We start from the raw sequence: 26108 nt of genomic DNA on the forward strand, positions 1-26108 counted from the left end.
ACTTTCTTCATGTTTAAAGGCCTGTGTATTTTTTTAAATTAATAATACGACAGAACTACACTGAAGGTGTACAGAAAAAAATGTATTTACAAAAAAAACTTCATATCCCATGATACTTTGCTTGTAGAGCTGTTTCCTCTAACCCATGATTGCGAAGAGCGCACACCCCCCGCTCTGATTGGCTGAGAGTGTGTGTCTTGACAGCTGAAGGTGAAACGTTTCATCCTTTATTTCTGAATTTCAGTTTTTATTATGGAATCTTGTAGGTATTTGACGATGCATGCACGGTTTTGTCGTAGGTTACTGGTAAGTAATGACGTGTGTTTTCTACAAGTCATGCTTTCTTTGCCAAACGACAGTATTTGCAGAGGAGACCAGACGGTCATTCAGATTAAAAACAAGGGCCTTTGTTAATTCTACTTTTTATTTTATTTCATAGAACAGAGACCTTTGTTTTACGATTAAAATTGTGGATCCATCTTTGAAGGAAAGGTAGCAGTAATTATAGTTTATATTTCTTATTAGTGATACGATGTAAATTGCTGCTAGTATCATTTTTAATGTAATGTGTCATTCGGAGTATACTGCCGCAACAGTAGAGTGTATCTATAAGTTAAAGTGTAAATTGCTGTTGCATGGTAACACACGTATGGAAATTCGTTTAATTTAGGTTGTTTAGTATTATTTCTCTACGTCTATATAAGTCTAACCCAAGTGTTCCTGGCTGAAGAATTGTAAAGTGTGGTAGAAAATGAACAAGGGACACGGGGCGATAGTCACCTGTATTACTCCACAAACATTTAAAGGATTTTCCCATTTCTGCTCTGGCAAACTAAACCGGCAGCGTACAGTTTACTTCAGTCTCTTCAGGTCGCAGCGTATACTCGTGAACACAACCTGTAGGCATACACGGGGTTTCCACCTCTGAGGTTCAAAAAAAACGGGACATCTGTTTAAACTCTAGAAATCCTACATTCATCCAATAGGTAACACTGGTAATATTACTGTTATAGCACTGACAACCAATTCATATTGTGCATCTATTGCAGTCATATTGTCTTTATTTATTTATGCTCAGTTTAATTGCACAATGGTTTGACGTTTTGGAGACAATGCAGGATGTTGCAGGGATGGAAGAATCCCATTGCAGAGCGGTTTGATCCATTCCTGGTTTTACTGAGGTTAATAAGACACACGTGAGCTTGTTACCTATACACTGGGCTGATCAAGCGGTTAGTAAAATGTGGAATGGGTGAAACTGCCATGCAATAGGAGTCTTGTTTCCATTCCTGATGTGTAGTGTGCAGGCTGCAACATTCAAAGAGCAAACAAGATTATATTGTGGTCTTATATTTTATTTTCTTCTGCATACAGGCTGCTAAATACTGTTCCAGAAACTATGCATCTGGGCCAACTTTAAATGTAAGTAATTATTATTATTATTATTATTATTATTATTATTATTATTATTATTATTATTATTATTATTATTTTATCAAGTTAAGATAATTTTAGATTAACTACATTTCCAGAAACTTAAAAGAACAAAAGTAAATAAGACAAACTTTTTGACAGGAGTGGTCAGTGTCTTCATTGGTTCTGTTTTTCTTTTTCTTTCTGCAGGAGGTGGTTATAGTTAGCGCTGTTCGGACGCCCATTGGGTCATATAAGGGGTGTCTTTCCACAGTACCAGCAACAAGACTGGGTTCCATTGCAATCAAGGGAGCTATTGAGAAAGCGGGTAAGATATTTACTCTCATTTATATTATTGCTTTTGTCACAACTTTTAACATGAAAAAAAAAGCACAGCAGGACACAAAAACTTAGAAACATAACAATGTGTGCCTCTGTCCAAAATGCTTCCTTGAACAGCTTGTATTACAGAGTGTGTTGTTGTGCAGTTCCTCCATGGCTCATTCTGCTGCTCTTGTGAGCTGTCAGTGTTGTGTTTCTCTTGCTAGGTGTCCCACTGGAGGAGGTGAAGGAGGTGTACATGGGCAATGTGCTTCAGGCTGGGGAAGGGCAGGCTCCAACCAGACAGGCCCTCCTGGGTGCAGGTAATTCTTGCTCTTATCTAGTGGCAGTCTCTTGGGTCTCTCTCAGTCCGTGCCGTCCAGGTCTTTCATTACATAACTGAACACCGGGGTTCAGTCAAACACCTTTTTGTAAAAAATCTGTGGTCTGTTTAATTGAATAATTAAGAACATGGTCCCATACTGGAATAGATTGTCAATGCCACTGCTGTATCCCATCACGATCACAGACTACACACTGTGTTAAAGAAGTGACCACCCAAGATTTAAAAAAGAATCGCGCTTCTTGTTAGAATTAGCACCATGCATTATCACTGGAAGCAAAAGGACAATGTTCACATCTCCCTGGTACCATATCATTTCGTGTGGTAAAGGTCAATTCTCATGGTCTGGCCAAAGGGCCTCATGCATGTGAGCGAGTCTTACCCAAGTAAAAGTGTAGCAGGAAGAGCAGTGGAGCTCTATGTAGCTGTAGAGGGGAGTGAATACTGGATATGTTGTGTTTTACTTGTGCATCCATTTACTAAATATGCCCCTCCCCTCTGTTCAGACAGACATTCGAGTTGCAGCAAGATGTAAATGCCACATCTAATGTTTTTTATATATGTTTTGTGTTCAGGATTGCCAGTTTGCACCCCCGCCACCACTATCAATAAAGTGTGCGCTTCAGGAATGAAATCCATTATGATGGCAGCGCAGAGTCTGATGTGTGGACACCAGGTACTGTGTGATGCACTCATGATCATACATGTTCTTGTTGATCACCCTGCTGGTGAAGGCCACATTTAAAAGTTGTTCTTCCTATATCAGTATATTTAATTAGAAAGCCATACTCAAAAGAGGGAATTATGTGCAGTATTTATGTTTAAGATATTTTATCCACAATCCCCAACTATGATATTTTTTTTCAAGTGCTCTTTGAATGTGTTGGCAATTCTCATAGTGGCCTGAATGAACAAGTGTTCAGAGGACTGTCGCTGGTTTTGGGTGGAAGAAACTCAGCAATAGTCTCTTGACTGCTGTGCATTTGATTTGGAGACTGGGGGGGACGATAAAGATAAAAGCTGAAACAAGTCCAGTTGACCAATGTTCTGTGTGGTGCTGTGTTGCTCAGTGATGCTTGCAGATGCATTTGATGCTGGTTTGATTCTTGTAGGATGTCATGGTAGCGGGTGGGATGGAGAGCATGTCGAATGTCCCCTACGTCATGAGCAGAGAGACGCCGCCCTACGGAGGTGTAAAGCTCGAGGACCTCATTGTAAAAGATGGTCTAACGGATGTCTACAATAAGTTTCACATGGTACATTTTTACTACTTGCATTTTGTTCATGCTTTAATTGAACAGTGGTATAGTTCTGTACATCCTTTTAATGGTGTGTTTTTTTTTAACAGGGAAATTGTGCAGAAAACACTGCCAGGAAGTCCAGCATTCCCAGAGATGAACAAGATGCCTATGCCATTAACTCCTACACCAGGAGCCGGGCCGCTTGGGAAACTGGCGTGCTGGCAAAAGAGATTGTTCCGGTCAGCATTCCACAGAAAGGTAACATCAAAGGCAGTGTGCCCTTGGAAGGCTAGTGAAGGGCGAAACAAATAGCATGAGTACACTGTGCTCAGTACAGCTGCAAGACAAGCAAGGATCTGAGTGGGGTGTGGGAACATGAGTGGAATTGGGTGGAGCACTGCTAACACAGAGACTGAGCTAGCAAAAACAAGGTTTAGAGTCACAGACACGTTTAGGTAACACATATAAGATAGGCATTTGAGAAGCATTCGAGATCCTCTTTTAACACACACCAGCGCAGTGTCCCATGCCCTCCCAGAAATTGGTAACTGATCAATATCTAGTTTTTGCTAATAACCGGTGGCCTCATTATGTCTAATGATAATGAGTGCGCTGTAAAAGTGTGACTTGATTATTGGAATCGATAAAGGAAACTTGCTAACATATCCATTGATATTGTGTTCACTCGTTTACAGGCATTGTATTAGTTTCCTTACAGTCTCTGTGCTTGAGGGGTTCTTAATCACAATAGTTATCTCAGTATTGTACTTCAGAGTATGTTGCATCAAATGTTGCTTTTCATCTTTTTTTTTTTTTTACCTTCCTGTTTTATGTTGTTTGCCATTGTGGTTATGGGATTGGGTTGTGTTGCTCCCATATCGATTTATTATGATTTTTCTCATCATCTGATAAACAAATAGTAAGGGAATGTACAAACCAAAAAAAAAAAAATTAAAATGACATTTGAAGAAACTAACTCTTTAAGTGAAGTTAAAAACGTATGAATGGAAGCTGTAAAACAAACATACATGTTGCTGCTTGCTGTAAAATAATGTTCTGACCTTTTGATGTTTTATGTTTAGGCAAACCAGATATTGTTGTGACGGAGGATGAAGAATACAAACGTGTGGATTTCAGCAAAGTACCCAAACTGAAAGCCGTCTTCCAAAAGGAGAACGGTAAGCAGGCAATGTGCTCCTGACCTGAAAAAACTAAACGCAACTAAATGTTACTTCCTGAGTCGCAGCCATTTTGGGATGGGAGCCTTTAACTTTATACGATTCGGTCTGTGCTACGTCATTGTAAAGGACCGGAAGATAATTTAGTTTTGTATATAGATGCGATTTATGAGTACCGTTCAAGTTAACAAGTATGGAGACTGTCAATACATTTGCAGCGTGGTTTTCAAGATTTAGGACTTGCAATGTCTTTCCCTTGCAGGCACCATCACTGCAGCCAATGCCAGCACGTTGAATGACGGTGCAGCTGCTTTAGTTCTTATGACTGCAGATGCAGCCAAAAGACTCAACGTCACCCCGCTGGCAAAGATTGTTGGTATGGCTTTCACATTCCTGTGTTTAGTTCATTAGCCCCTCTTACATTTTGTTCACGGTTCATTCCAAGCTTGTATTACCCCATTTACTTCCGGATTGAGTGACCCACAAAATACGACTGTTTCAGGGTGGCGGATTTCAAGCAGTAACAAAATGCTGTACCTCCAAAACTGACACGCCGCCTAGACAGTTATTTACATTAAATGTGTATAGTAGCTGATGTTGCTTTGCCTTTTCTATCAGTTTAGTCTAGTTATTCTGGTTCTCACAGAAATCATTGGAAGCAATTGATCTCTTTGTCTGTATTAATTAGCTTGACTCCTCTTTATTTACTCCTGAAAGGTACGGGACTCTTTTAGGGGGAGGGAAATGCATTTGTTAAATCTGTACTTTGGATTGGCATCTTTTAATTGCAGTTGTTGCCTTTTTCTAATCAGCATTTGCAGATGCGGCTGTTGATCCAATTGACTTTCCAATCGCTCCTGCGTTTGCTGTACCAAAGGTGAGCAGCAATTGGGTACAGTAACCCGGTGCATTCTTTACAAGTGTATGGTTTCACAGACCCCAATTAGTACTAATCTTGGACTGCACTGTGTTATGTAATCTATCTGGGGTAGTTAAAACCAGACGGAATGAATGGAAATGCCACCTGGCTTTCATCTATTCCAAGAAGCCAGCTGTGTTAATGTATTTAAAGGTGAATGTGTTGGATTTTTTTTTTGGGTGACTGATATTAAGATAATGTAATTGTATACAAGTACTATTTAAAACAAAATAAAAATAAAAAAACGTTTTTTTCTAGTGCCGAAAGAGCAAATCCCAGGTGTGACTTTATTTTGTTTATTAGATTCTGAAAGCTGCTGGCATAAAGGTGGAAGACATTGCTATGTGGGAGATCAATGAAGCCTTTAGCGTCGTCGTTCTGGCCAACATCAAAATGCTGGGTATTGATCCCAAGAAAGTCAACATCAACGGAGGAGCTGTCTCTCTCGGTCATCCGATTGGGTAGGAACTGTACAAGTGCATTTAACGCCATCAAGCATCTCTTGAGAAATCAGTGTTGTGGTGGATTGCATTCAAATCTCTTGTTTGAAATAAATCAGAGATACACATATTATTTATTTATTTACTTTTTTTGCAGATTACCTGCAATATGTGCTATAACATGTTAACATGCCAACTGACTGCCGTTTTTTTGTTATTATTCTCTAGCATGTCCGGAGCAAGAATCGTCGGCCACATGGTCCATAACCTGAAATCTGGACAGTACGGACTTGCTGGAATTTGCAACGGAGGAGGTGGTGCTTCTTCAATTCTTATTCAGAGATGCTAACGAGCTGTTCCTCTAAGGTGTAGCCCTTGTATGCCTCCTATTTCTAGCTAGTGCTGTTTGTCATTACTGACTGTTACAGGGTGTATAGAATGAAACTTAAAGCACTTGAACATATTTATTATATGAAAACACCACGTCCTTAGGTTACATATTTAAGTTGAGAAGAAAATAACCAGAATGAACTGTCAGCCTTATTTGTTACTGCTCTGTAAAGAGTGCTGTTGCAGTGTTTATCTGGATCTAGTGACTCCTTTTTTTTCAGCTAAAAGACATCTGGACAGATTTCTTCTCTAAATAAAGTGTTATATTAAAACGACAATCTCTTTTTTTTTGAGTAAGGTTGAGTCGTCTCAAGTTCCGTGTATATGTTGATTCAGGTTTTGCCCTCTTACAAGAAATAACTTGGCTGGACTGCAAAGAAAACTGGCATTCAACTTCTGTCACTTACACCAGTGGTGGGCAACCCGCGGCCCGCTGGGGGTGCAATAATGGCCCTCGCCACTGCCAAGCTTGTACCCTCCAAGCTTATACTATAACAACTGAGTGCTGGAAGTGTACAGAGCCGTGTATCTGTAGCGCTGAGGTGGAGCAGATGTGTGCTGGAAAACAAGCTGTTGATGGTAAGCAGGAATGAAACATTGTAACCTTTCATTGTAAGAAATTCCCATTCATGTGTTTCTGTTGCTAGGAGATGGTTGTTGTTAGGAAGTTTAATATGTGCGACACTTTCACTGCAGTGAAATTGGGACGAGAAGGCCTGAGTTCACGATAGCAAAGATACTTTAAAATGAATACATTTGTGACGAGTAGGTGGAAACAGTATCGGAAAGTCAAATCTCTGCTGAGCTTGCACTAGCCTTACGCCTGACTTAGAAAAGCTGCTGTCTCCCAAAAGTCACATTAATGGTAGGAACTGCATTTATTACTATCAGTTATATTTGATACTAAATTGATTTGGTAACATTGCTTATATATTAGTCAGTGAATGTATTTTTGATGATTTCTTTATCTGTGTATTTTAATTGGTGGCATTTTTGGGGACTGCTGGCCTTTTGGGCTGTTTAGGGCCACACATGCAGCCCTTTCATTCACTTCAGTTGTCCACCATTGACTTACACCAGTGCTAAGAGCAATTCACGACTCCTGCTACCAAGAAAGTGGTCTACATTTTAAACTATACAAATGTATGTAAGTGATACAGACCAGACGATCATACACAAATCGTTCACGTCCTGCGGACAATAGGTGTATGTTTATTTTTGTTAATTTTGTTGTTTGCAACCAAACCTGTAAATCATGCCATTCTCAAGAAGTAGCATTTTCTTACAAAATTACAAATGAATGTCATTTGACTGCACCTACAATTGAATGTACAACAAAAGTACACGTTAATGCAGTTGTATCTGTTTTTCTTCCCTGCAGTAAAATAACTAAAATCATTTAGAAAACAGGCAAAAAAAAATAAATAAGATTGATCAGTACATGAAGCTTCTTGTGCAGGCCACATTACTGAAACTGTGTTTCTGTGAGTGCTAAAACATTAGTGTAAAAAAGCATGGGGTTAGAATAAACTAAACGAAAACACCTGCATTTTGGATGGCAGTATACGGTAAGATAAAACATTAGCTTCCATGAGCTCTGGGCATGATATTCTGTTATCAGAGCATGTGGAAAGTTACTGAAAATGGATGAAAAAAAAATAAATAGACCAGTATTCACTCTGAACATCAAAACATGTTGGAAACCAGTAGCACTGTTCAGGGGGAAGGACATCAGAAGCTGTCTGATTTAGCTTTGATGTTTTAATTAGCAATGTCATTGTATCAGGATGTTAAACCCAACATTGTAGGAGCTGTGCAATCTCTTTTTGGAAGTCTTTACAGAGTTATAGCAGCACTGCTTAAAATAATACTCCCATTGCATAGCTGTTAGATCCATTCCTGGTTTTACTGTGAGTTTAATAAGACATTCCTGAGCTTGTTACCTATACACTGGCTAATCAGCCTCATTTTAAAACTAGGAATAGGGGAGAAACTGCTATGCAATAGGAGTCTTATTTCCATCTTTGTAGCCGTATTGGGTATAGATGTAATAAGGTTCCGCGTGTGTTTGTGCTGGGGAGGATGGCCGTGTTCAAATGCAATTCATATATACTACATGTGTAATACTTACTGCTGAAGTAAATCATTCTACTGTATAGAGGTGTGTTCCTATCATTTATGTAAGGCAATTTAGTGGGGTACAGTGCTTGTAAAACATGCTTTTTTTCAGCTTTCTGGATTTAAAAAAAAAAATAAAAATTTGATTAGTCATCCTTTACACATCTTTACGCTGAATCAGTAACAGGAAAATAAACAGAAGTGAACCTGTTAGGATCTATTCCCACTCTGTCTGGGATAATGCCTTTCATTTTGCCAAATGATATTTCGCTATATCAGTCTGATCATCTTTCTATCAAGAAACAAAAACCGGTACAGGTCCGATCAAACCTGCAAATTCAGACTCATCTATGTGTGCAACTGTGCAGCACAGGGTTATCGGGTTTCAGAAGTCCCATCGCGGTGTCCTCTGGATGCAGTCGGGAATCCTGTTCAAAGTAGCGTGTGGTTTACAGTTTGGCAAGTTCTGCACCTCGTTTGCCTTGCATTGTACTGTCTGAATTCATTCGTCATAATTCAGAGAAGACAAAAACTTGTCCACGTCCATTCCATCTGGGAAGGAATCCAGCAACTTCTTCTGTTTCTGCATGGGAAGAGAAACAGTCACAGATATTTCAATTGCTCAGGTTGTTTTTTTTTTGCGTGCCATGCACCGTGTACCTTAAGTGTAAATATTATGTATTAGTACTACACATACAGCTCAAGGAAATATTTTAAAAGACTGATTGTACAGTATGACCATTCAACACTATTACCATGAGAGTTACAACAGTGAAACTTTTCAAGCCACAATATGTAGTGCAGGACGAAATTACAAACTGAAAAAATAAAAAGAAACCTCTTATCTACACCAAGAACAGCAGCGGAGAGACATTTCCCTTACTTTGGCTTTCTTCCTCCTGGATGGAGAGAGGGACCTCTGCGGGTCCTTCTTGGTTGCTGGGCTGGTCTGCTCCTCAGCCTGCTTGCGCTTCTTGCCTGCGCTTTTGGAGCCGGGCTGCTGCGCGCTGTCCTTCAGAGGGGTGCCGGTACTGGCGATCGCAGCCCGTGACAGGATCATGAGTGTGTGCGCGGCCATGTTGATGCTGTTCTCACTGCCTGCCTCGCTGGCGGGGCTGCAGGTGGGCAGGTCCGGAGTGGCCGGAGGCGGCAGGTGTCTCGGGGTAGACTCCCCTTCCCTGCAGTGCCGCCGGCGCACGGGTGTCCTCATACAGTCCGAGGGGTCTTCGGTATGCCTGCTCGAGCCAGGAGTCCTGGGCAGAGGCAGCTCTGACCAGCCTATTGACAACTTCTTTGTGGGAGGGGAGGCTGGGGCCTGCCCTTGGATGTCCTGAAGCATCTCGGCAGCCTGCTTGGTAAGGGGGCTTGTCATGCTCAACCCTTTTCCCTTCGGGGTAGGGTCCTGGGTGGACTGTACAACAGAAGAAGATGAGATCAGAGGCTGCTCGCTGCTGCTACTCTCCTGGCCCCTTGGTCTTCCAAGGTCTTTCTCCAGCTCATTCTCTTTATTGGCTGTGATGTTGAGAAGCTCCTGCAAGGAGCTCCTTCTCTCTGCCCGCACCTCTTTCCCCTTTGCAGCTCTGCTTTCCAATGCTTCAGACCTAATCCCACTTTGATCCGCATCCTTGCTGGCTCCAGAAGCTTTTGTTTTATCCCTATGATCAGAAGTCGAAGACCTGCTTCTTTGGTTCGAACCTCCTTTAGATCCTGGAACTGAAGTTTCTTCCGTCTTATCTGATGTTTGAGACTTCTTCCTCTCATCAGCATCCTTGTTTTCACGATGTTTGCTTTCATCCTTGTTACCGGATGATTCTCGTTTGCTCTTTGGATCTGAATCTCTTCTGGATGCTTTATCAGATGCCGGGGATTTGATATTTTGATTCAAATGCTGATGAGGAAGCGGTGCTTTTGTTTCGTCAGCATGTTCTGATTTTTCTGCCTTGCCCTTTGGCGCTGAGTTTTCACTGGATGCCTGGGGTTCAGCTTGGTCCAGTTTGCCAGTCGTATTGCTCAGTGCTGAAGGATCTTTTCTGGATTCCACAACAGACGAAGTCACAGTTGAGCGAGAAGAAGCCGCTTGGGTTGCCTGTGTCTGTGATGCAGTCCGGGAGTCCCTGGACTGGCTGCTGCTGCTGCTGCTTATTACTGGCATGCTGTCGTGTTCGACTATCGAATCGCTATCAAAGCACAGCACCCTCCTGTGGCTCCGATTAGACTGAGGGCTTGAACTTGAAACCTGAGAAACTACGACAGGAGCAGCAACAGAGGGAATTATCTGTGGTCTTGGCATCTGTACTTGTCTGGGTCTAAAAAAATATAAAAAATAAATAAATAAATTGCTAGCTAGTAGTACTAAAAGTATTTAACCCTTTCATGCACGTTGACCTCATATGAGAGATATAGTCTTTATATAGGGACATGTGGAAGACTCAAATATATAATAGGCTCATATGAGGATGCCATTTTTCCCCCATGTAAAGCTATTGAAAAAATAGAAATTAAATATATATGTAACGTGTCCATGTTTTTCAGCTCTCTCCAATATTTAATGCATGAAAGGGTAAGAATAAAATGACATGACAGTGTTTAAATAATTACAAGACGAAGTCTGACTGGTTCACTTTTACTCTCCAGTGCTCATAGTTGACTGTGTGAACATATAACAGCACAAGCAGCCTTGCTTCCTGCAATTATTACAGCATGCCACCAGAAAGCAAAGAAAATGTTAAGCTATTTAATCATTTCAGCACTCCACTTAAAACAACAGACCACTGGACTAAGCTAATATACACATTGTTTCTGTAAATTAAATTAGTGAGAGTTAACCAAAAAAATGCAACTCACAGGAATAGCTAGCTAGGTGCTTTTTCCTAAGCAACGTATTACCACCACAATACGTAATTAAAGTTTTTCACTGCAGTATTTTCACTTACAGTACCTTTGTTTCTGCGCAACAGCCATATTTGTAGATGAATCGGATCCAGAGTAGTTCCTAGCTGCTACAGGTTTCCCTAAAAACAATAATGGGAGCACAAACATGACAATGCAATCCAATAATCTACACCCAACACCACCCCAACGTGACCACGAAGTTTCCAGACATAGAGCAGGCTCTGTACTTTCAGCTGCACTACAGAAAAGAAGAAACACTTCTTGGCAATGGGTAGGAACACCATTGTAATTTCATGTAGTTGCACAGGAATTATTTATGCAAGTTATGCACATTGTACTTGATGCAGAATCATCCTACACCACGTCAAAGTTATTACCATTTATAGCTGCCCTGTTCATGAAATACAGCACGCACTTACATGGGGTTCAGTGAAAACTCCATATTCCTAAACCCAGTGGAGATATGAAACTGTTTAAAGTAGGATGGGATGGACTAACAGACAAGCCTCGTCATATTCTGAGATGCTGGCCCTGGACTTGCTCATTTGGCATGGAACGACCCTACGTTACTCCTTCAGCCTAATGCATGCTGACCTGTTTACATAGGAAGCCGTATCAACATCATGTAGACCACTACAGTACTTACCGAAGTCTATACTGCCCTTGGGGGCCAACTGTGGTTTAGATTTTGCTTGAAGAGGTACTTTTGTTGCAGTTTGCATGGCAGGTCCAACTGGCAATTGCAGTACCTGTCAGGGAAAAGTAAAGCCCCCAGTTACACTTAAATCACACTGCAGGGTCTCTCATTATTAATAATGTATTTACAGTACATTTTGAAACGCCTATAAAATTGGATGATTGTGGTGCAGACAGATATACACTCTTCAGATGGGTTGCATCTTGCAATGCAAGAACATTTCAAACTAAATAACTAAGTGAACTGAAACAGTCTACATCGTGACAAATCAAAGGTTTTCCTAGTCCAGGCATATAAACAGTCAAATGATATCATCCTTATTTATTTAATTACTAACTTAAAGCTGGTGGAGCTTAGTGTTCAGCACAGACCTCCAGATTAAAGCCCAAGGCTTATGTACAATTTTAAACTTGCTAAATGAAGAGACCTCATTCTGGACTTGTGCACAACAAAACTCTTACCCGATTAGGTGCCACCGTGAATGTGGTTGTGGAGTTCTGTCCCACAACTGAAACAGGGATCATCATACTCTGCAGCATGGGCTGCACCGGAGAGGAAATGAGAATTGTAGACCCTGCAAGCCATTAGTACCCATTAATACACTACATTAAACCACCACGATCAGTTTTCTTCTCTTTCTTCTTTTTATTTTTAAGTTAACAAACTGTTTAAAAAGTTTTTATAAACCTGCTGTGGGATCCAGTACAGAAATACTAAAATACATTTAGTTTTTTTTAGTATTTCTTAAAATTACCACTACTGAGGGTTTTAAAGTTACGGATGGAGCGCTATACGCTGTTAATTTATTTGTTATTCTCTGTTCTGGTTAACCTGTAGTTTTGACCCAAAGCAAATGGCATGCCAAGTGTAATATCAATTGTTCAAAATCTTAGTTGCTGTTATAACACAGACGAATGACAGACAGCATAGTGTGCCTCTAGAAGAAGCCCCTGCCTTCATGATGAGGTAATCTCACCTGGCGAGTAGTTCTGAGACAGGGTCCGCCCCATGGTGAACACAGGCCTTGCCCTCGGAGGAGTTGCTAAGACCTGTGGCCTTGTGGTCACCTGTCCCACAGTGGGATTGCCGGGAATCCCCATCACATTCGATTGCGTCATGGTCTTGCTCACGGCTGCTTGATCGGTCAGGATAAAATAGTTGCTAGTGGTCCCGTAAGAGGTGGAGGCAGGCAACAGCTGGATGAACCCCGTCTCCTGCGCCACATCAGCAGGGCCGCTCGCCAGCAGCTGTACGTTCTGCTCCGCGATCGAGTGTGGGGCACCACTGGCTGGCTCTCCACATTTTGCCACCAGCAGGTTATGCTGCACAGCTGGGTTACTTTCAGCCCTCTGCAAACTGCTGACAGCCAACACCGTTTCATCTGAGCTGATGGCCGGAGCGGCTCTTTTTGCTGGCGATTTAGCAGGAGAGGAGAGAATGATGGTGGGTATCCTCTCGCCGGTGATGCTGGATACAGCGTGGCTCAGCTCACCATCGCTGGGCTGATCCTCCTGCTCGTCGCTGATGATGATCTTCAGAGAGACGATGTTGCTGGGCTCCACTCCAGGGATGACAGAAGTGCTCAGATTCGGAGTCCACTCTGCTCTGGCAGGAGTAGTGGCAGCCACCGACGCAACGCTCTCCGAGGAGGAAACGGTGGCCCTCTCCCCATCATTGCACTGCGATCTGCTTGCGGTGTCCTTGCCTTCCATCGTGGAGTTGTAATCTGTGGATGGCGAGTCTCTCTCCTCCTCTGCTGGCTCCTTTGTTGATAGACTGATGTCAGGAGATGAGTGTCTATCCCCACCTGTGGGCCGTTGCTCATCTCCAGCTCTCTCAGAATCTGCTTTAGATAACTGCTCTGTATTTCCAGCTGTTTGAGACCCTGTTGTGCTTTCCGCAGCAGGTCCTGGACTGTTCTCCAATGATTTTTGAGTGCTATCTACAGGCTCCTCTCTTTGCTCTGTAGATGGGTCATGCAAACCCCCCCCAGACTGTGTCTCATGCCATGTCGGAAGCAGAGCAGATCTTTTTCCAGTGCTCTCAGTTACAGATGTCGATGGCTGGTTTGTAGCATCTTGGGTCCCCTCCACAGCTATCCACTGAGGGTCGATCTCCATTTCTACTTCGTCCGCTGCAATCAACGAGCTTGACACTTCTTTGTCTGCAGTAGACTGAATGCTGCTATTGTTACTGTTGTCACAAGAAGCAGCAAGCACAGGTGGCAAGTATTCCTTTGCAACCTGGTCTGAAACAGACAAGCTGCTGTCAGTGTTTCTATTATAAGCTGCACCCAGTCTGGAGGATGAGGGTCTGGCAGCCAGAAAAGACTCGCTTGCAGCTCCTGATGTGCTGGGGGCCTTGGATTCCCGAGAGAGAGTTGAAAGGGGATGTGCGTTTTTTCTACTGTTCTTCTTTGACCTGGGCTCCAGCCTGTTTCTTGTTTTGGAAGTTCTAGCAGCAGATTCTGCCCCAGATGTTGTGGAATCTTCACAACTGGTACCTAAAAAAAAACATTTGAGTCACTTTAAAATGTGCATTATATACCTCAGTATTCCATTGATGAAATAATGTTGCCAATTCCTTGTCGGTTACTGGGTGGACCTGGAACAGGATGTCCATTATCAGCCATTAAAAGTGAAAATTTAAGTGCAAAAAACAAAAAGCAGAAACTTGCATAAAAGTGTTAAGCTAATGAGAGGTAAGTCATTTTATTTTTTATTTTTTAAAGTGGGCTATTACTTGTGCTTGGCAGAGCCCCTACCTTCTCCAGTCTCACAAGAGCTTTCACGGGTCTCTGCATTGTCCTCATCGAGGTTGGAGGGGAGGCTGGGGGGATTTGGATTGGCTTGATCTTCAGGCTCAGCTTCACTGTTCCGGTTTTTACCTTCAGCAAGAAAAATAGGCAGATTAGTCCAAGCAACAGGGTTCAGCAATGCGTTATACATTTAGCAACTAAAGCACACGTACACCTGTATGAATACACCCCCACAGGTTTTTTTACAAGCTACAGACCTGTTACCTACCATAATCAAACAGGTCAAACAAGGCCTGGAATGCCGGGTCTGATTCTGTCTTTTCTAGAATGTCCTGGATTGCTACATCAGTCATGTGGATCTCTCCCTTAAAAATATAGAATACAACGCATTGGGTAAACAGATACAAATTGGCCATATAGAATACGATAAGAAGCGTATGCTACTGAAACTATTTATTTTATTATATCTAGATGCTATTTGTGGGTCCATGAACACATCGCCTCTTGACTTGTATTTCAGAAAGTAAAATGTGGCGATAACTAAATTGCTTCATTGTCCTATGGTGAAAAGGAAATAAAAACAAGCAAACACTGGCGGTATTCAGTTTTAAGTGTAGTTATCTTTCCTAGACTTTTTCTTACTGGTCTACAATTAAGGGCTGACCCCATTTCTTGATGTTGCTGCAGCTCTATGAAATGATATTGTGCTTTAAATACCTGTCCTCTAGTGGCATGAATTTGAACTGCAGCAGAGGCCTGTATTAATCTCAAGTTAAATTTAATCAAACTGTCTGCCTCCTTTTTAAAAAAAAAAAAAAAAAAAGTGTAACTTCAAAAAGACATTACCTGGAGTCCGAGAATTTCATCAATAGACTGATCTTGCACCAGAGTACTGCTTGTAGGTTGCTTGGAGGACGGTGGAATATTGGTGTCGCTGTAAAAACATAAACAAATCAGGTTTCAACACAAAGTGGTTAAATAACACTTTTATAACCTCATGTTTCATGACAGTTCCCTGCCTACATAGTTCATTGGTTGACTCCGTTTATTTTTAGAAATGTACTGAAATCTTTAAATTGTATATGATTAATATGAAGTGCATCAGCTACTGTATACTTTTACTGCAGTGTTTTTTCTAAGGCTGCCACATTACAGAACCCCTATCAGTGCTATTTAATTGTTCACTTTTTGGTTAGATATTTAACCCTACATGTAAAACAAATACAGAGCAGGTCAGCATTATACAATAGGCACAGCCAGGAGTCTGAAAACACCAGTTTGAAATTTACCTCCCAAAATACTTGTTTATGTTCTCTGCCAGCTTTTCTTGTAAACATATGTCACTTAATATCTTCTCTCGTGCATTTTCAATAGCTAATTGCTGTGAAAACAAACACAAGAAAACATTAGAATTTACAATGCAGGTTATTCAAAACTAAATACCTGATAGAAAGAAAATGACAAAACACGATCAAATGCTCAACCCCCCCCAATATATACTCCTGTGATTACATCCTTCATGACCTTGTTATGAAGCACGATTACTCAACAATGGGCTACACTACTTAAACCTACCAACTAACACTAACACTTGGATTATGAAGGATTATCACAGCCCATGGATAAACTCTTGTTTATTATAGGTGATGTATACGTCTCACAAAATGCAGGTCCCACTATGGTAAATGCAATGGTCCCGATGGACTACTTGGTATAACTTGCATAATATAAAATTACATTTAATGATGAATGGAAGTAGGGGGTATTACATGTCACGTTTACGTATCAGCAATCAAGAAACATTTGGTACAAGTAGTTGTGTAGTGACTTTGGGCTTCTATGACAGTATACAGCCCACTGCCCCGAATGATGAACAGGGTGGATAGTCTTTGTAGCCTGTGGTTGAAAGCTGGACTCACTGGGAAGTTTTCTGTTAGGGGCTCCTGGTGTGGGTCACTCTCCTCCTCTGGGGGGGTGTTACTGGGGGTCTGTGTGATCCTCAATGCTGCTGAAGGAGCAGGAGCAGCAGGTCTCTTCTCTGACACTACACCTCTTCTCCTTGGCGAATCACTATATAAAGAAACACCAAGCAAACCGTGAGAGATAGTATGCAAAAAAGAATCATCCTGGGTACACCAGTGCAAAAGACATCTTTACAATTCGATGTGTCCTTTTTTCTTAATTCTTTTTTTCTTAACTTATCACAAACTTTAAAAAGGAGATCTATTTAAAATTAACCTTTGAAACTAACAAGAATTCATAATGTACAGTATGATGCGAGAAACTAAGTCATTACCATTTCCGCCTCCCTGGAGATAAAGGGGCTGGGTTGACTCTTCGATCAGTGACCACAACCTGTATGGAGGAGTCCCCTGTTAAAGCACAAGAGAAACATCAGATTCAGAGTCCGTTCTATTTCAGCTGGTCCAGTGCGTAACTGTGGTGCAACGAGCTAAAGACAAACCAGTGAGCGGAAACTATTAAGTTCTAGAACTTGGTAACTGGCTTGGACTTGTGAAGATGATGATGATGATGATGATGATAATAATGTAAGCTTAAAGGTCTTAGATTGGTAAATTAAGGGTAACAAGCATGTCAGTTAAAACTGCACTGCCACAGCTGTAATTATAAAATTAGAGCAATTAGTAACATGAAAAAGTAACTCATCATGATCTAATGTGTGCACCTGTTAAAATGTTTGCTATACTAACAGACTGACAGATACCTCCATATACCGGTGACAGTGTGATAAACTGTCAGACAGACTGTCTCCATATACCAAGAGACTTCCATGTATTCTAGAACTTGTTTTCATAAAGCTTTTCATCTGACTAGTGCACCATTAACAGAACATCTGTAAATTATTGCTTTGATTGTTCAGATGATCACCACGACGTCTTAGTTCAAAGTTAAGAACGCCACCTTGAACGAGCGCTACATTAGAAACAGCTGGCTTACTGCTGATGTTGATGACTGGTCTGTTTTGTTCCTGCCTCGGAGGCTGGGTCATACAAAGGAGGTTTGGTCGAGTCTGCTGTGCGCTGAGAGAAACCGGTGTCGAGTGCCCCAGCACTGCTTCCGTGGCTACCAGCGGTGTGGGTGTCTGCAGTCCTGGCTGCGGAGAAATGGCCAGGAGTCCAGAGATTTGTTGGGGCTGTGTGGAGTGCTGGGCTCTCTGTCGCCTCATCTCAGTTATACCATTCCGCGTGCGACCTGCAACACACAAGCAGGCAAGATAGAGAAGCGTGGTGGGTTAGGAGCATGGGGGCCAGTGTACTGCAATTCAAACGGGAACCCAGGAGCCAATAAGCTGGTCTGTGTGTTTAGATTCCAACATTCACCAGGAAAGAAAAGAAATAAGCAGACAACAGCTCAAATATTACCATTCACATTTGTACTTAAATCATAAAAAATAAAAAAATGACTAGATAATATAGGAAGGGTTCAAATTCATTATGACAATCCTTGGATAAAAGTCTTCTGTCATTTTTTCTATATTGGCTAGAACACTGCTAGAAAACACAGGTCGCAGAAAGAGTTAATGAAATGTAGAACAAATGTGCAACCTACTTCTTTGACTGATCGTATACCCTGATGAGGTCTGCATTGACCTAAGAGAGAAAACATTGTATTAATCAATACCATTTTTTTTTTGTTCAAATAATATTTATCGTTAACAAGAACAACAAATGATCAGATAATAACAACTCTTCATGAATACCGTAATACTCAGGTGTGTACAATCTACAGTAAGTATAAATGTGGTTGCTCATTTTGTTTTGGTGCTGTTGATTAAAAAAAAAAAAAAAAAGTAATAATAATACTGTTATACAAAGACAATGGTCTCTCCACCACATTTCAGCGCCAAATGACCAAACTAGTCTTCATTAAAAGCATATACAAACACTTTGGTACTGAGTAAAGCTCTGTCCCCCCACCTTATCTGATTAAGAGTAAAGTCCAGTTTCTTCCACAAGGAAGTCATCATAGCCGGTACCTGAATTTCTTGACTTGATTCTAAAACAAAAGCAAACATTACGAAAATGAATATGATAAACACACAACACTACAAACATCTGGGCAACAGGGATGCACAGATCTCAATACCTCAACTGCCTGAATGCAAAACGATAAAATGCCAGTCGTATTCAAATAAACGACTAACCTTTTGCCTTTATTGCCACATATTCGTTCAGTATCATGGTCAGGCTTTTCCCAAACAAGGACTGTAAAACAAAAGAAGAAACACATTACAATAATGATTAATAAAATATGAAAAACAAGGTAAGAAATGTTTGCTACTTATGATATTATTGGTTTAATCGGTTTTAAAAATGCCAAAGCAAGGTTTAGGGCTCGTGGATACTCACAAACATACAGGCAGGTATTGTGCCATCCTCCGTGCTGTGCTCTGCATATTCCTTTAGATCTGGACTTTCCAAAATGAATGCCTGGCAGCTGGCAAAAAGCCTCTCCTGCTGCAAATATCCTGAACAGACAACACAAATATATTTGTTTGATTACCATACGACTCCTATATTGCACAGCAGTTTCACCTTTTCCAGGTTTTACTACAAGCTTGATCAGCCACAGTGTGCAGGTAACAAGCTCAGGTGTGTCTGATTAAACTCACAGTAAAACCAGGAATGGATCACACTGCTGTGCAGTGGGGGGCTTATTTCCACACCTGTGATATATCATAAGTAGCTGATGATCTGAGATATTTACATAGGAATAGTACAAAGAGATTTTTAGGGGTGTCAAAGTCAGGGGTGCTCAATTTACGTTGCTACTTAAGTTAATTACTTTTGCGTGCAATGCATATTGTCTCCATCCTGTAGTGATGACAGTAGAAAAAATAAAACTGAAGTAGGAATCACGACTTCACACACATCAACTAAATGATCTGGTTTACATTTACACATCTGCCCATATGATCATTAACTTACTGTAGTAGCACTATACAACAGCACACAATATATATATATATATATATATATATATATATATATATATATATACTCTAAGGACAGTAGCAATAGTTATTCAGGTCGGTTGCTTTCTGACTGTATTTATTTGTACTACACACACACACACAGTTCCTTTTCTGTTTGCAGAAGGAAAATATGTAAAGAAGCTTGACACAACCTGTCAAAGATACCCAAAGTCTGCATCTTCAAAACGGTCTGGTTTCACTGCGTATTTGATTGTAATTGGTCAACATCATGTCTATTATTATAAAACACCGTATTCTGTATTGTGTCACTGCCCCTCTGCCAAGCGTGCAGACAGACAGTACCTAGCTGTACTGGCAACGTCTTTAATCATGAGTGTGTGTGTCATACTCACCCAAAACAAGTCTCGCAACGTCAGATGGTAGCAACATAGTTCCGTAAATGTGTTGTTTGTGGGGCACCGAACAATTACATAAATATTGACTGCACCCCCAGTTTGTTTACTACTTTCTCTTGTTCCCAGCCCACCGAGAATCTGGAAAAAATGGCGCGGAAATTCACCACAGTTCACCCGGAACAATTCTCTGTTACAAAAGTACAAATGGAATCATGGGAAGTGTAGTTTTTCTCTCTGGCCACGCGCTTAACCGAGCTCGTGTTGTGACGTACATGGAGCCAGTGCATGTGTTTCTCATGCCAGTTCAACCCAATCAAAAACTGTTACTTTATTGCAAAAATTGAAAGGTAAAAGCCTTTTTTTCTGCCATTCCAATACTTAGTATTTCAGTGGGTGGGGGCAGCATTTGAATTCAAGTTGGTGCAGCGGCACTGATTAAATACACTGGCAACAAGAGTCCTGATTCCTGAGAAGCAAGAACAGTGATATCTTAAAGAAATACATGGGAGATGTATTCCACGCAGCTGGGTTGCAGCGCCGGTGAATGAATCACTGCGCTGGAATGCACCAATAAAATCCATCTGTGGTTTATCCAGGGTGTAGGTTGTTCAAATACTGCAGATCTAAGTTTGGATAATTGAAAGAACTTCAACATCTTTGCCAAAGCGCACGCCGCCACCACAATCAGTTCCACATTGGTACACAATACAGCCTGCAGACTGTACAGCTACAGCGTGTTTATAGATCACGCCCTGTGCCTCGATCTCATTGGTTATGACACGACGTCAGAGCAAGCTGTCTGTCAGCGCAGCTGCCAATCAAAGCAGTGACCCGGTGGTGAAGTTTGCTGTGTGAAGCTCAGAGGCTGAGTCTGTGTTCGTTCATGTGCCAGTGAGAGCATTGGGAAGTGGAAGTAAGCTTGGCAGTTCAGACTCTGGGATTTTTGTATTATTGTAAAACTCCTGTCAGGTATGTAATTAATTTAAACCTTGCTGCAAATTCAGAATTACTTTTGTTTAACAACGATTGATAATATAGTAGCTATGCAGATACTTTCTTAAATAGTGCTTAATATATATTTTTTATACAACCGAAAATAATCTGATTTATAATTTGAAGGGGGTTTAATTTCATACAGTTTGGTACTGACCCACAACATGCCGGTGTTTGTGATTATTTACGAATCTTGTTTGACTTTTAAAATGAAGGAGGGTTAATGATGGTTCAGTTCAAATCTATCAGCCGGATTACAAGATGATAGATCGTCCTGAGTGGTACACTGTACTGAAATGTTTTTCAAGTCTATGTTGCGGTCGTTGACAGTCAATTAAACGCATAGCTGCAGATAAAACAAAATGCACGATTGCAAAGTTTTTGAAAAACGTCAAGGGGAGTGGGCGTGTTTGACAACAAACCAAAACATTACCGGTTCACAGTTCCGTTTAAATGCAGGCATGGAAATAAGACTCCTGTTGCCTAGGTCTGAGCTTCGCCCATTCTAGGTTTTAATACAGGCTTGATTAGACACGGTGTACAGGTAACAAGCTCAGGTGTGTCTTTAGTAAACTCAAAACCAGTAATGGATCAAACTGCTATGAAATAGGAGTCTTATTACTGTATGTACCATTGTGAGAGGCATGTTCTGTGGGTCAGGCTCAGGACTAGATTTTTCTGCTATAAGTAAGTTTGCAAAAGACAACCTAGCTAAATAATGAAACAGTTTCAGTGTTTAAAATAAATAAATAAATAAATAAATAAATAAATATATATGTTAATGTAATTGATGAGCCTGTGCATAGGCAACTGTACGATTCTTCTCCACATGCTGTGAATGCAGGTCACCTACTTTCCATGGTACTGAGTTTCTTATATTATTGGCATGCAGCCCCCTCATCGTTTGTTAGAATGATATGGTATGGTTGTATACCCTGAGTTTTTTTTTTTAACCAAATTCTTCTTCTCCTCCTTTTAGGTTCTTGTTGGAGTTAATCACCAGGTTTTGGTTTGCTCATGGCGCCTGACGTTCTGTTGTTGTAGTAAATCTTTGCTTGCACGCTTTTCACAGCGACAGTTTGGGTGATTTTAATCCTAACAGCTGACATTCTGCTAAGGTTTCTTGCCGGCAGCAGGAATCATGAGTCTCGCTCTCCACGAGCTTCTGGTTTGTTGTCGTGGTTTAGAAAACGACAAGGCTACCGAGAGAAAGGTGATGTCGTGGTTATTTTTGTTTATTTAAATCCAGCATTGTTTTCTGTTAAGGCTGTAAATCTGAATGAACAGATTGAACATTTAAAGCAGCTGTGTAAATGGTTGTTTTTTGATTAATCTGCCCAACACATTTTTAATGCAGAAGCAGACTTGATTTTAGTATTTAAGGTACTCTTTTTCGCCATGCCTTTTCAATTACAGCACACCGAGGTACTGTAGCCCCTTATTAAGTTAACCCTTTCATGCACATGTCCTCACATGAGGCTGTAAAGGAAGTGCAATTTAAACAGCTGTATTACCGTGTACAGGTAGTCATAGCCTTTTACCCACCTCACTTACAGAAAGTTTATTTCTAGTTTTGTAACATTGTTTTTGTAACAGGTATTTTTCTCCTTTTGAAAAAATTGATAAATACTAAAATACACTTTTGACAGAAGTGTGAAGAGCGTTTATTGTTCTTCATTATGTTATTTTCTTTCTTTCTTTATGTATGCTTGTGTTTGTTTGTCTGTTCAGAAAGAAGTCGAGAAGTTCCGGCAGCTTATCCGTTCAGCAGACACCGTTGAGCAGCTGGATCAGAACTCAGAGTCCAGGCACTCGAAGCACTCTAAACAGCTGAACTGGGATGCTGTCTTCAGGTGCTGTTCAAAGCAGCACTGCATGTGTTCACTGTGGATCACTTTGAAGTACCAAATCTATAAAATATTGTTGTACTGAACACGCTTTAAAGTTGCAGTGTCCCACAACAGGGAGGGAAATTACACTCCTACTGCATAACAGTTTCACCCATTCCAGGTGTTAACACGAACTTGATTAGCCCCAGTGTACAGGTAACAAGCTCAGGTGTGTCTTATTAAAGTCATAGTAAAACCAGGAATGGGATCAAACTGCTATGCAGTGAGAGTCTTATTTCCGTCCCGTGCACAGTCATGTTAATTCCTTGGTGCTTGGTTATTCTATTATCCCAGAGCTCTCTCGCAGCAGGGTGTTCTAAATGTTTGATCCCAGCATTCCCTTGTCTCCTGTTTTCCGCTCGCTAGGTTTCTGCAGAGGTTCATCCGGAAGGAAACGGAATGCCTTCAGTCGGGGAAGGCCAACGTGTCAGCCACAACGCAAGCCAACAGGCAGAAGAAAATGCAGGAAATCAGCAGCCTGATTAAATATTTCATCCGCTGTGCAAATAAAAGTAAGTGCTGTGTCCTGGCTTCAGTCATTCTCTGTAACAGTAACTGAATGACTCAGTGTTTTTTGCATGCGTTTCTATATAAGGTTGAATATTTTTATATAGTCACCTGGCTCTTAATTCTATACAGACACTAGTCTACATTGCATATGTTTGACAGACGAATAGAAATGAAGAGCAGCTCCTGAACTGGAGAAAGCACCTCAACACAGACCAATCGAAGCAGAGACACTGAGCTAAGAGCAGGAGATTGCAATACGTTGGTTCCTTCGCCAGTACTTCAGTATTGCAGGTTTACATACCTGTGCATTTCAGTTGTGGGCAATCACAGCTTTGAGGACCGCAGACCTACAGTAAAATGGAAATCTGACCTGGGGTCAAGTCCATCTGTAATTGTGTAATCAGTGATTAATTGCAGATAGCATATAATTGTAATTGGAGTTGAACCTCGGCACACGTGCGGAATTGTAAAGATGTTCATGTGTTTGGTTGTTTGAATTATAATTACTGTATCTTAATTGTAATTGACAAAATAGCATTGCAATTGCAATTTCAGCAATCAATTCTGCTGTAAATGTAATTAGAATTATAATTGACCACAGGTCTAATGGAAATCCTCTGGTTTCCATGTTGCCGTGTTTGAATTGTGTCGGCTTCTTTCTCAGATCATTCCCGGTCTTCCCTTTCAGGAGGTCCTCGGTTAAAGTGCATGGAGCTGCTGAGCCACGTTATGGATGTTCTGCGAGACTCCTACAGTTGTAATGCCTACGGGGCAGACTACAGCAGCATACTGCTGAAGGATATTCTGTCAGTGAGGAAATACTGGTGTGAGATTACCCAGCAGCAATGGATGGGTAACTCAATGAATCTGTATTAATAACCTGGATTGTTGTTCACCTGTTTAGAAATACTGCTTCAGAGTATGGGAGCATCTGCTACAAGAATCCGTGGTGGCTGTTTTGAAGTGCTTATGTTGAATCTTTGTTTTGGGGGGTTTCCTAATGTGCCAGTTCTAAGAATTATTATTATTTTTTTATTCTTTATTTCAGATTTGCTGGACTTGTACTGTGGACTCTATCTGAAAGCCTCTAAAGATATTGACCGGGTTCTGTTGGCCAGAATTCTCCACACTTTGGTCAGGGGTTCCTGCTTGCAGACTGAGGGACTGACACACAGTCTTTTCAAGTTCTTTTCCAAAGCGCTTCCTAATGCAAGGTAGGCAATCGTGTACAATATATATTGTTAGGTTACTCCACCAATCGGTCATAAAGAAAAACAAAACAATGCACAACTCCAGTAAAGAAAAGGGTTCTGCAGCTCTGAAGATATAATAGCCAGTTGGATGTATTAAAGTGAGACCCCTTACCACAGCACTTCCCTGCTGTATAGAAAGTGTTTTACTGGAGAACTGCACAGGTTTGTGTGTTATTGGGCATGATAAGATTGTGTGTGTGTGTGTTATTGCAGGCATGATAAGATTGTGTGTGTGTTATTGCAGGCATGATAAGATTGTGTGTGTGTTATTGCAGGCATGATCAGATTGTGTGTGTGTTATTGCAGGCATGATCAGATTGTGTGTGTGTTATTGCAGGCATGATAAGATTGTGTGTGTGTTATTGCAGGCATGATCAGATTGTGTGTGTGTCATTGCAGGCATGATAAGATTGTGTGTGTGTTATTGCAGGCATGATCAGATTGTGTGTGTGTCATTGCAGGCATGAGAAGATCTTAGCTGTTCTGGAACACATGCTGGCTGCTCTCAATGTCTTTCTGAAGGCCTCCGCTATGAACTGTCGCGTGCGTGTGTGTAAACTGGGGGAGGACCTCCTCCCCACTGTCCTCTACATCTGGACTCAGAAGCGGCCTCAGGACCTCCTGAAGGATGAAATCATTCAGTTCTTCTGTCTGCAGCTGCGTGTGCACCACCCCAAGGGAGCCAAAACACAGGAGACTGGTACAGCCTGCTCGGCACATTCAACTCTCTTCTTTAATACCCCTGCAGTAGGGGCTGCTTTAATCTGTTGCTGCTTTAGCAAACATTTAGTCCAGAAGTCTTTTTCAGTATTTCAAGACATCGAAAAAGACTTTGTTTTGAATTTAAGTTTCTTTCATTATTTCTAAAGAGTGTTTATAACAGTCCTGGATAATGAATGTGGACGTGACTCTGGTCATAGTTCTGACCTCTATGTTCGTGACATTTTCTGATTCCCATTTGTTAGTTTCACTGTGAACGATGAAAGAGGTTGGTGTGATAGGAGAACTGCATTATAAATACAACCCTGTCTACAGCTGCAGGAGTAGCCTGGATGAATCAGCTTTTTAAAGGATTTCAAATATACAGTCCTCAAGTGCAGCCTGAGATTCCTAACCCTTTGTTTCAGAAGTGCTAGGCTAAGCCAAGCCTTTAAAAACCATTCAATTGTATTGTTGGCTGCAGGTGCCTACGCTGAGGACTGGTCCAAATGGCAGAGCCTTCTGTACAACCTGTATGATGCTCTGGTGAGTGAGATCAACCAGATCGGAAGCAGAGGGAAGTACTCCACTGGATCTCGTCACGTTGCAGTGAAGGAAAACCTCATTGAACTGACTGCTGATATTTGTCACCAGGTAAGACCACTTGGCATGTGCACAGCGCATATCATGCCAAAGCATCTC

General features: G+C 41.2%; 3 protein-coding genes across 3 annotated transcripts in view; 2 read left to right on the plus strand and 1 right to left on the minus strand.

Moving 5' to 3' along the window:
• The first annotated feature begins 167 nt into the window (after positions 1-167).
• On the plus strand, positions 168-6523 carry LOC117406855 (acetyl-CoA acetyltransferase, mitochondrial). The gene is made up of 12 exons (XM_034011205.3): positions 168-306; positions 1375-1422; positions 1624-1741; positions 1962-2057; positions 2653-2753; positions 3190-3333; positions 3426-3576; positions 4401-4496; positions 4759-4872; positions 5309-5373; positions 5719-5876; positions 6084-6523. Exons 1-12 carry the CDS (start codon positions 253-255, stop codon positions 6202-6204), a joined length of 1266 nt encoding a protein of 421 aa, XP_033867096.2. The 5' UTR covers positions 168-252; the 3' UTR covers positions 6205-6523.
• Positions 6524-7428: 905 nt separating this feature from the next.
• Positions 7429-20747, minus strand: LOC117973049 (protein NPAT-like). Its single transcript, XM_034924018.2, has 18 exons — positions 20060-20747; positions 19081-19199; positions 18876-18936; positions 18649-18727; positions 18281-18321; positions 17669-17923; positions 17007-17082; positions 16630-16780; positions 16000-16091; positions 15557-15644; positions 14979-15075; positions 14717-14839; positions 12929-14455; positions 12414-12526; positions 11902-12004; positions 11302-11374; positions 9247-10669; positions 7429-8946 (listed from the first exon to the last, which is right to left on the minus strand). Exons 1-18 carry the CDS (start codon positions 20094-20096, stop codon positions 8866-8868), a joined length of 4539 nt encoding a protein of 1512 aa, XP_034779909.2. The 5' UTR covers positions 20097-20747; the 3' UTR covers positions 7429-8865.
• An 848-nt stretch (positions 20748-21595) lies between these two features.
• Positions 21596-26108, plus strand: part of LOC117407051 (serine-protein kinase ATM-like) — a 36737-nt gene continuing 32224 nt past the window's right edge. The window contains 8 exon segments of the mRNA XM_059030792.1: positions 21596-21612; positions 22035-22268; positions 22787-22908; positions 23311-23456; positions 24143-24307; positions 24503-24668; positions 25169-25407; positions 25891-26060. Coding sequence (XP_058886775.1) covers positions 22197-22268; positions 22787-22908; positions 23311-23456; positions 24143-24307; positions 24503-24668; positions 25169-25407; positions 25891-26060 — 1080 coding nt within the window. The 5' untranslated portion in view covers positions 21596-21612; positions 22035-22196.

Source organism: Acipenser ruthenus, chromosome 9 (assembly GCF_902713425.1).
Source record: "Acipenser ruthenus chromosome 9, fAciRut3.2 maternal haplotype, whole genome shotgun sequence".
In the NCBI taxonomy this organism is placed as follows: domain Eukaryota; kingdom Metazoa; phylum Chordata; class Actinopteri; order Acipenseriformes; family Acipenseridae; genus Acipenser; species Acipenser ruthenus.

Coding starts and splice junctions, on each gene's coding strand:
- LOC117406855 (XM_034011205.3), top strand. CDS start 253: ATGGAATCTTGTAGGTATTTGACGATGCATGCACGGTTTTGTCGTAGG. Junction 2,058..2,652: donor ACAGGCCCTCCTGGGTGCAG/GTAATTCTTGCT, acceptor TTTTGTGTTCAG/GATTGCCAGTTTGCACCCCC. Junction 5,877..6,083: donor TCTCTCGGTCATCCGATTGG/GTAGGAACTGTA, acceptor ATTATTCTCTAG/CATGTCCGGAGCAAGAATCG.
- LOC117973049 (XM_034924018.2), bottom strand. CDS start 20,096: ATGTTGCTACCATCTGACGTTGCGAGACTTGTTTTGG. Junction 14,456..14,716: donor CTCTTGTGAGACTGGAGAAG/GTAGGGGCTCTG, acceptor GTTTTTTTTTAG/GTACCAGTTGTGAAGATTCC. Junction 8,947..9,246: donor CCAGGAGGAAGAAAGCCAAA/GTAAGGGAAATG, acceptor CTTCCCATGCAG/AAACAGAAGAAGTTGCTGGA.